The 11,134-nt window shown below is 44.4% G+C and overlaps 1 protein-coding gene across 1 annotated transcript; it reads right to left on the bottom strand.

Moving 5' to 3' along the window:
* Positions 1-611: 611 nt before the first annotated feature.
* Positions 612-10,590, bottom strand: dnajb5 (DnaJ heat shock protein family (Hsp40) member B5). Its single transcript, XM_073465961.1, has 4 exons — positions 10,436-10,590; positions 8,503-8,780; positions 7,099-7,754; positions 612-2,646 (listed from the first exon to the last, which is right to left on the bottom strand). Exons 2-4 carry the CDS (start codon positions 8,711-8,713, stop codon positions 2,413-2,415), a joined length of 1,101 nt encoding a protein of 366 aa, XP_073322062.1. The 5' UTR covers positions 8,714-8,780; positions 10,436-10,590; the 3' UTR covers positions 612-2,412.
* Positions 10,591-11,134: the final 544 nt, after the last annotated feature.

Below are 11,134 nucleotides of genomic sequence, written 5' to 3'. Positions count from 1 at the left end.
TACATGTCATGAATCCTTATTTTTCAACATCTAAGCTACTTATTTCTGTACCAAGAGGGACTGAGCAGAGGTGCAGAAGTACTCAAAGTCAATAGTGCCAATACAACAATGTTAAAAGCACTCCATCGGAACTTAAAGTCAAAACACTTAAAATTGTACTTTTGTGAATGTATTATCAGAAAAATGTATTTTAAGTATCACAGTAATGTCCCCAGTGACTGATACATTATCCTACATCACATTATTATTAGATTTAATACTGATTCATCCATGTGTAAGCAGCATTTACTGGTTGAGGTGGAGCTAGTTTTAACTGCTGTTTACCAGTGCAAATATGACTAAAGTTACATTTCTGAAATATAGCTCAATTACAAGTAAAACTACTGGTAATAAAATGATACTGAAGTAAAGGTGCAAAGTATTCTTTTCAAACGCTACTCAGAATATTAGTTACTCTTAGACCGTTGATTGCGGTACCTCAAAATTGCACATAAGAACAGTTCGTGCACTGAGTTACACTCCATCACTGCACTCAGGAAGCTGATAATTCTTGAAAGAGAAACTCAGATGACACAAACTGTGAACTTCACACATTTGGTTTATTTGTTGTCACTTTGAAAAGATCATAAATATTGTCAGATGCACAGAAGCAGTGAGAGTCGCTCAGCAGCAGCAGCACGTGTCCAGTCCAGCGTCCCCGGAGGCTCTGAGAGGCAGGACGCTCACACACTCAGACCACTCATTCACGTCTCCCCCGTCACCTTAAAGTTTTGTCAGAACCTTTTATGACATAAAAGTGCATTTATCGACATTCGCATTCAAACATTTTCCCATTCACATGGTATCTACGACCTACCAGTGCTGTCTGCATAAACCATACTCACACATACATCTTATCATTGCTTTAAACTACAGTAGGAAGAGCTGAAGAGAGCTTTCAGAGCCCCCTGCAGCTGACACAGAGAACAGCTGCTGCAATGTTACAAATCCTGTTTCCTAAACAGGGTTTTCTACTGAAAAAACAGATGTTAAGTTCAATGTACAGATGTTACAGATGACAGAAGCAGTTATCAAATCACAAACTTCATGAAGCCAAAGAGTAGAGCCCGAGGGGGTCTGTTTTTGGCACTGCTCACAGTAGCACCGAGACACTGCCTTCAAATGGCACAAGAGAAAGCAGAATATAAACAACAAAGCTGGGTTTCCCAGAGAAATCTCCACTTTTCACTATGGACGTCAGGTTAACTGGGAAATCCAACCCGTCCTTGTACGGCACTTTACAGGGATACATTTGCAAAATTCATCAGTCTTGTATCAAATCTTTACCTAAAAATCTCCTTGTGTTCATACAGTACTATATGGTGATTGACTTAACATTGCTTACTGGTTTTCCAAGATCACCACCACTGGGAGAATGGTAATGTCTAACACAGCATAGGGCATTGTCTGTTGTGCACTTAACATGCCTGGTTGTATATATATTACAGTGTGACCTGTATGTGTGTGTGTGTGTGTTCACATATGTGGTATGACCCTGGACTAAGGCACCTAAATGTCCCTCAGATAGTGAGCCAGGCTACTGAGTTCAGAGGAGCCACACAGCTCAGAAGGGAAAGCACCCATATTATGTGCAGACTGTATTATCCAAGCTTACACTGCTGTTACAGTCTGTGATTGTCATTCCCAAATTTTCCAATGCAGCTAAGATATTATTTAAAGTAATGCGAGCCTTTAAGTGCGCACGCATCAAACTACAACTGATCATGGGGATACAGATCTTACTAAACAGTAAAAGGCCTACAGACTTCAAGCACAATGCTTCATCAGACTGAAAGCAGGAGTAAAGCAGGTGGCAGGGAGGGAGTTGTGTTAAAACTGGGTTTCGCACTGAACACACGGAAGCTGCTGGTACACCCAAAGTATAAATAAATAATTCTATTTGAAACTTCCTTTGGAAAAGAAAATCCTGGAAAAAATGTGTCTTTTAAAAAATATCTCACACTTCATTCTATCACAAAAAGGATCAGAGAGTTGGACAGCATATAAAACCACTGATAAATCCGTAAAAAACAGAGTTAAGAAAAGACGATCCTGTAAAAGCCACGATTGTGCTGAGCACCGCTCCACTGCTTCGGACGCTTGTGTGTGTGTGTGCTTGGGCCAAAAGACAGAACAAATAATTACATCCTGATTCTGCCATTCATCTCGGAATTCTTCCCTCATCCTCCCACCAGAAAGTCCCTACCCAGATCAGCGTGCTGTCACACAGGACATGATGGGGACTGGAAGTGGGAAGGGGAACTACAATGAGGGTCAAAATATAAGATAAAAGACCAATAAGGGTTGGTTTTTCGGGGTTTGGGCCATTGAGTCTGGAGTGTGTGGTAGTGAAGAGGTTGACAGTGAGTATTCCTACGACTGGGGGAGGTGTTGTCTGATGATCTCTCTGGACTGAGGGGGGATCCTGTCGGGAAAACGGACAGAAAACTCCACGATGAGGTCACCGCGCTGTGACGGGTTCTTGGGGAAAGGCAGGCCTTCCCCTCTGAGTCGCTTCACCGTCCCTGGCTTGATGATATCATGACAGGGGAGCGATATGATGCGGTTTTCCAGCGTGGGTATGCTAACTGTGCAGCCACACAATGCCTGGAAGAGAAAGGAAGAGATGATTGAAAGGGTTAATATCTTTAGTAGGAAGTAAATGCCAAAGCCATTAATATCCCCATGACTTCATGTTCCCATGAACTAAAAACTTAACTTTGTCTTCCCTCAGTATGAAGTCAAACTTCCACATGCTTTCTGTGTGTGTTCATCATGTGTGTGTGAGACAGGGTGGCCTTCCTGGCAAATCATTTTCGTATCGACTCCAGCACTGTGGGGTCTACTGAACAGCACTTGGATCAGGAACATTAGGAGAACATGACTTGGCAGTGGAAAAGTCTCCCAGTCTTTGTGTGTGGGTGTGTATGTGTGTGTGAGTGTGGGTTGAAGGGTTGTGTGTGTGTCAGTGTTGGAGGGGCTACACATTGCACAGGGGACTAATTTTAGCAACGATCTCATAGCGGGGGCTAATGAAGTGAGGCAGGAATCGGCTGAGCTCGTAAATACTTGGAGGGCTTGTCAGATGGGCTGGCAGGACGAGGAGAAAGAACACATACACAAACTTCCCCCCCATACACACACACACACACACACACACACACACACACACACACACCCGCACCTCCTTATCACAATGCCTGATGAATCCAGTCAGAGCGTAGCGAGTGCCAAACTAAACACGGAGACCTGTGGTTATCACGACTTCACAGGCTTTCCAGTGAGCATCACTCGCCAGATTTGCGCTGAATAAAAAGAACTATTTAAATCCACAACTCTGTGAATGAACATCCTGATGAATAAAAAAAAACTTTTCTTATATAATGCATTTATAAGCAGCTGTAACAAAATGATATACAACACAAAATAAGGTCAGTGAATAAATACATGGAGGTGTGGATAAAGGAAGACGGATAGAACCTATGATTCACTAGGATTAAAGGGGGTCTAGGTCAAGAAAGTAAGAAAAGCAGAAATATATAACGAGAACTTGGAAATTACAGAGGTTTAAAAATGACGTTTAAAGAAGGTATTTTAAGGGGTGATAGTTGCCAAACGAGTTGGAACATGTGGTTATGATGTCCGTGTTTCCTAGTCTGGCTGATGATGGCCTTTGTTATATGTTATTCCCACTAATAAAGTCAAAAATGACCCTAAAAGTACTTTTATATAACCTTGATATACTACCTTGACTTCATCATGCACAGCTTTTCAATGGTCACATTTTGTTGCCATTTGAGTTTTTGGGACACCCAGCTGGTCTCTAAAGACACCTCAGTTATGGTAGTGGCTCTCTAAGACTGTACGTAGGCACAGTGGTGCTTTGCGCTAAATGCTAATGTCACCATGCAAACATTCCTTACAGTGACAACTCCACCATGCTAATGTTTAACAGGTATAAATAAATTGTTACCCGTCACAATTTACCATATTTACATGCTATCATTTGCCATAATCTATTAATTAGCTATCATTGGCTAATTAGGTCTTTTTGACCTGATGATGCCACAGGATGAGGAGCTATGTTGTTGCTATTCATCCTTAGGGAAACATGAATGTGTGTTACGAATTTCTTACCAATCCACCCAATACCTCTTGAGACATTTCACTCAGAATGACACGTGTAACTTGAGGTGGAAAAGTTAGTGGATCACAGGAGTCATTATGTTGTTTGAGAACCATGACTGTTTACTATTTCACAGGATAAGTGAACGTTTTCACCTGTTGGTGGTACTCGATGAAAAAGTCAGGCATTGATCACCTTTGCAAAATGGATACGGATATCAATGTCTGATATATTATTAAAAAACATGCTACTCAAGGCAACCCTTTTAATAAAGAGTTCTAGTAGTCCAAGTTCTCCTCTCCTCTCCAACTCTTAGCACCAATCATCTCAAGGCGACTGGGCCATCATGATGTAATAGTGATTTTGCCTGCATAGGCACGTGCTTAGCCTCTAACACTCGGCCCATGTCATTAAGTGGCCAATGTTGTATTAAGACTGCTGGAGGATTATCTTGTCTCGTCTGCTGTTTTTTTTTTTTTAACAAACAGGGGTGGACGTGTGGACAGTTGAAGTTCAGTCAAGCGGAGCAGCTGCTCCAGAGGACAGACAGTTTTCCAGCCATGACATCAGTCTACTTTTACCCCCTACATACATTAGGAGGTGATTTAGCCTGTGACTGCGATGGAGACTAGCGCTCATCCTCCTGTTATGAACAGTTCCATTCACCGACACAAATCTTACACACAGAGACAGGTTGCCATGACGCTCGACACACACTGCTTGCTGATCTGAGGGCCCACTGATTGCATAAGCCTCAGCTCAGACAACATAGCTCTAAAACACACACAAACACACACACACGCACACACTTTGATTTTGCTAGTTGTGTGAATGCTCTGTGGAGCCTTATGCTAACGTTATCCATCATTGTGACATGCATAACTGAACAATCATGTCCACCAGTTTAATGTCCTCACAACCCAAACAGTCCTCATAAAGCTGTGTGATGTCAGGTCAGTCAAAACCCTTAATACATTCCTGTCCTGAATTCTGGCTGCTATTGCTGCATTTAATTGAACTGACAGGACTGAACCACAGCGATTCTTCCACCATTGTGGTTAAACAGGATATTTGTCTTTCCAAATTAAATCAAAGGTGAGGCTGTAAAGAGCTGTCCACGTTGCCTTTAGAGCCCAACAGCTACAGTTAGCACCTATGTGTGTTTGGATGTGTGTTAGCTGCTGAGCTGAGTGCAGTGGTGACAGCAGCTAGAAATGCGCTGCCACAGACGATACCATCACACTGCAGTGGCTTCATTAATGTCAGAAAGAGCCAGACTATGAGTCCAGGTACAGGTCAGTTTCAGGGGAGTTAACGTGTGAAATCAGTGCTGAACTCTCTAACTGCTTTTGACTGCTGTCACAGTGAGAGCATTGCAAGGCTGGAAATTGCCTCCAGCAGTGTCTCCCTGTGGTTTATGGCGTGGTCAAATGAGTGCTTGGTGGCACTAATGCAAAACTGAGCAACCAAATATCAGGGGAATCATGCAGAAGTCAAAATATTAAGTAATGCACTTCCAAATATCATTAAGACATAACCTACCTTTTTTGTTTTTGCATAACACCCTTGAAGAGCTTTTTTGCTAATGGAAAACAATCATCTTGTGGTGTATTATCTACTGGTGGATTGTATGATGTTCGCCATATTACATGTGGCTGGTTGTCTGGTGTGCAGCATGCAACTCGTGCTGTGTTTTCACTGCAGCATCACATCTTCAGGGAAGCAGAAATGAGCAGTGGAATATGAGCTCTATTTGCTTTGGATACTGAATCATCTGACCCACTTCCCCTCTATTCCCCAGATACCCCCCACCCCCCCATCTCCCCTCCTCTCCTCCATCCCGTCTTTGGCTGCATCAGACTTAAGTCTCTTATCTGGCTGCTGTTAGAGCAGAGCACTTAGCTGTGGGAGTTCTGCAGTGTAAACTTAATCATTGTACAGGTTTGATCAAGTACCATCTCCTGCTTAACGCAACTTAACCCGCTCTAATACGCTCTCATTAATGAGGCTGTCTTCATAGCTGTGTTGTGTGCAGACATCCTTGATTCCTTGTGAATCACCTCTGAAGAGAATTATAAGAGTCGGTGCTGCTTTTAGAAGAAAACTGCTCAAAATTGGCTTGATTGGAGTAGAGACAACTTCCCTGACATGCCCAACTCTTTGACAAAATATGCCATTAGACTGAACATGGGGACTACAGGCCAGTGAGTGGCAGTGCTATTAGAAACATTAAAGCTTGTGCAATTCACAGACAGAGAGCAGAGCTGTGCTGGACTCGTTGCCCTCGTAGAAGCGGCTAATTAAATGTCCTGCCAGTCACAGTAATAGCAGCCTGGATTGTCACAACTGTTCCACTACAATCCGTCTTTTTCTGAGTGTGTTTGCAAATACACTTGAAGATGCATAAGTGTGTACACTTGCATGCAATCTTTATGCCCGTGTGTAGTTTTATGTGTGCCTGGTTGCTTGTGTGTTTATGCAAAACAGACAGCAGTGCAGAACAAGTGAGGACGAGGGCTCCTCGCCGGTCACACAAGGACAACACATTCCTACTGCTTCTCTCACACTGCAGTGACAGAGTCTGCTGTTCACTGATCCTGCCCTCCAGCAACACACACATATACACACTCACTCCTCCATATGCTCTATATGGCCACCCACAGAGGACATAATCCTATCCTTAAGTTACACTCACACCTCTGCACCTCATCCAGCCCAGGTTGAGTGACAAGACCGATAAACATGTGCCATTTTTGGATATTCATCCAAAGCTTTGCAGCTACATGAATAAATTAAGTTTCTGCCTGGTTTGCTCTCATGGGATTCAAACTCCCAACCTCAGTAGCATTATCTGCTCATCTACATGCAGAACAGACAAAAAAAAAATAGCAAGAAAGATGAGAGAAAGAAAACATGAAAAAGGACGGACGCACCTCTTTTAGACTGATCTTGCAGTTAAAAATTATATTGGAACCGTCTCTCTTGAAGTGGGCGTGCCCTCTATCTTTAAGCACAAAGGCTATGTCAGCAGGAATGTTCTCAGGGGTCTCGTCTCCTTCCTTTGGGAAGGTGATCTTGGTTCCCTCCTTCCAGCCCTTCTTGATGATAATGTTGAGGATCTTGTCCTCTGTCCTCATGCTCCTCCCATCTGGATTCAGTCTGCGGCGGGTGATCTTCATGCGCTTGGTGCAGCCGTGGAAGATCTCCTCCAGGGAGACCTTCAGCTCGTGGACTACGGGAGGGTCCTGGTGCTTTCGCCCGGCTGACAGGCGCTCTGAAGGCACCCCCCTCCTCCTGCGGCCCTCCCCTGGGAAGCCGTTGTTCACCCCCGCTGGAAAGCCAAACTGCCTCCCGAAGTGGGCGAAGGGGTCATCCTCATCCATGTCCATGTCCTGCTCCGTGTCGTGGTCATTGTGGAAGGAGAAACCGTTGGATCGGTTGTGGCTGCGGTTGGAGCCAAAAAACATGTCAAAGGGGTTAGAGCCGCCAAAGAAGGAGGCGAAGGTGGCGTGGGGGTCTCCGTGGAAGGTGTAGTGGTACGTTGTGCCGCCAGGAGCGCCTGAAGAGCTGCTGCCTCCTGTTTTCAAACCTGAGAGAGTAAAGGGAGAGAAGAACGTGAGACCTCAGATGCACATGCACACTCAAACACCCACCAGCTGAAAAACACACATTAACACAAACTCAGATAGCAGAAACAGGACCCTGTTCAGAAGAGACTGCATGTGGGTAACAGTTCAGAGGAGAGTGGAGCTCATGTGGGCGGGAAAAATCCCACAGCATCACTGATCTTCTAACAGCGCTGGTGGTGAAGCAACTCATGAAATACCAGGTCACTCCGTTCATCACACTCACACAAATACACACACCATTTGAACAGAGACACATGCACAAAACACCCACAATGAAAACTACAGGAGTCGCTGCTATTCATATCTCAACCACGTAATGATCTTTAGCAGTCTGTCTGTCAGTGAACACACACACACACACACACACACACACACACACACACACACACACTATACTCGTAGCGGATGAGGATGACTGTAAGGTATTAGAGCTGGTAAGTGTTGTTGACACTAAGAATAACAATAGAAATCACACACAAGTTCCTGCACATAACCACAAACATAAAAACATGGCAGAGACACGGTGTTATTACTTCAGTGGCTGAAGCCTAATAAAGTCCCCCTCTGTGATATTAGAAGCTGAGTCTGTTCCTGAGCTATTTCAATAACAACTTAATACATCATAACGCTTGCACTCTCTGTCCGCTTTCACTCAATGATCCTTCACAGACACAGACAGACAGATAGGATCAAACCCAGACTTCTCACCTTCCTCTCCTAGCTGATCGTAGACGACCCTCTTCTTGGGGTCGCTGAGCACCTCGTAGGCCTCCGCGATCTCCTTGAACTTCTCCTCAGCGTTGGCATCCTTGTTCTTGTCAGGGTGGAAGCGCAGCGCCATGCGGCGGTAGGCCTTCTTGATCTCCTCCTCATTGGAGCCCTTGGGGATGCCCAGGGTCTTGTAGTAGTCCTTTCCCATAGCTGCACACACGCATACACTCTCTGGAATGGGACCCCCCCTCTTAAAGTCTGGCAGTGGTCAGTCACTGGGGAGATACAGAGCTACTGTTACAATATGGTCAAAAAATCCAACAGTGATTATTTCGACAGATATTGCGATTGCTATATGATTTACAATTAGGGGTTATCAGTTTCCTCAATGATTAATTATTGCTATCAGCCCTTAAAAAACCATTATTGGTCGATCACTAGTCCACTAGTGCCACTAGTCACCAAACAAACATGCTTTCTTACATCTGGAGAACAAGATATGTAGACTAGGTCATCTCTGCAGCACTACAGTACATGCTGTTCTTTATTAGAAAAATTGCTTCTTGATTACATCTTGATCAATTGTGCAGCCCTGTGTTAGTGTCTTATTATACTGCTCCAAGGCCGATGCTGACCAGAGCAACAGACTATATGTGTCTTGGCAGAGGTGCAGAGAACACTCAAGTGCTCTCTATTAGAGGTTTACTGTGAGTCTATTTAGTGATAGTTGGAAATGGAAAACCAGAGCACTGGTTTTCATAACTGTTGCCATGGGGACATGGTTGCAGAGGAATCCCCATCATCCGCTTTATCAACGGGCTTCTCCTCATCAGATCAGCCTGTCAGGTACAGACAATACCTGGACTCATTCATCCCAGATGCACTTATTTTGAAATGCGGTGATTTAAATTTTTCTTTTTCTTTTTTGCCATATACATATTAATAAAAATGGCTTGACTACAGACTGATCCTGCTCAATATATGCTGTGTTAAACCAGCTGGGCAGAGACACACAACCTGTCAGACAGCACACTCCTCTTCACTGAGACACTGCGGTTACTGTGAACAGGACACAGCGATCCTCTATTTAACCGAAGGAGCACAAAAGTGGGGAGGAAAAAAAGCCTTCTAGTATCTCTTCATGCTGCTATGCTGTCAGACAAAGCAATGGTTCGCTATTACATCATAGAGCCCAAAATCTTACAGCCCGACATTTTAAACCATTCATTTAAGTCATAATTTACACTAAAAATGGGTTGTACCAATTTATAAACCCGACACATTTTCATATTAATCCACAGGATGAAAATGAAATACCAGTGGCAGAAAGCCAGGTTAGAAGCATACACGAGATCTTGGAGAAAAAAAACGAGATTAAGGAAAACAAAGCAAAGGAGCATCAAATGAAGAAAATCCTACCAGAACGCTCAGCAATTTCTGAGGAATATCACACCAACATGGCCCGGCTCCTCTGTCTTTCTCTCCTTCAGCCCCTGGTATCTGCCTGCCGCCCGGCACCGCTGGGTCCTTATAAATTGACGTCAGGACGCCGCGAGGATCACAGGCTCGGAAATAACCGGTGACCAAACACTGAGCTGCATCTGACGTTTCACTGGAAAACCTCGGACAACTGCCCATACAGCCAGCCATAAACCTAGACCCATCACACATAACCCCCCGGCTGTTATTCTGTGCGCGCAAGAAAGGATTTGGAGAGAAAACGCAGCTCCAAAAAGTTCGTGTGGTTCAGTCATTAATATTCATGATCTAAAAATCAATGAACTTATTAATTTGAGGCTGTGGGAGCTGACGACTCTCTCCCCCCCGTGATGGCTTGTACAGTTAACTCTACTCCCCATCCGTGATCATGGTAATCCTGGTGTCTGCTGCGTAAAATCTGCATTTGAAAATGAATAAAACAATTTCTTACCAAGCCTGCTACCCTGTGTCCGATCCGCTCCTGTCGGTGTCTAAAAATCTGTTTGCAGTCTGGAGAGCAAACCCAGCCCTCTCAACACACCGCCGGCAGAGCTCTTTGTTTAAGGTCTGTGCTCGCAAACACGCTCAGTCTGAGTTAAGCTACATTTAGGATGAAGTTATACTGAGGGGCTTAAAACAAGAAACGGACCAGTTGCATTGCTTTAATTCTCTCTCCCCTTTGTAGGATCCAGCAGTGTAAGCTGGCATGTCAGAGGCTGTGGTTCACTGTGCGGACAAACAGAGTCATATTTGGAGAGAGAGAGAGAGAGAGAGAGAGAGGAAGAGAGAGAGAGAGAGAGGAAGAGAGAGAGAGAGAGGGAGTCCTGAGAGTTGTCAGAAGAACAAACACCTGATAGAAAACGCGTGCGTGCGTGCGCGTGGTCGTGTAGTCGTGCCTGGATTGAGTTAAACACTGCTGAGTCATGTGATGACTCCACACACGCACGCACGCATTTTTGATCTTCTGTCTCTGTAAACAGTGAAGATGTATTCAGTCCCATCCTACGTTTCCAACAATGATGCCTGAAATAACCCCCAAGTTTAACCCAGCCTCCCAAAAGTATCCATCCTGCCCTTTACCCTGGGCCTTAGTTTGATGTCCTGGGTACTCACCCCAATTAAAATTCTAAAACTCACCCCAAGATCAAAC

This window comes from Pagrus major, chromosome 5 (assembly GCF_040436345.1).
Source record: "Pagrus major chromosome 5, Pma_NU_1.0".
Taxonomy (NCBI): Eukaryota; Metazoa; Chordata; class Actinopteri; order Spariformes; family Sparidae; genus Pagrus; species Pagrus major.
The sequence above is the reverse complement of the archived record's forward strand: the minus strand, read 5'-3'. Positions and strand labels throughout refer to the sequence as shown.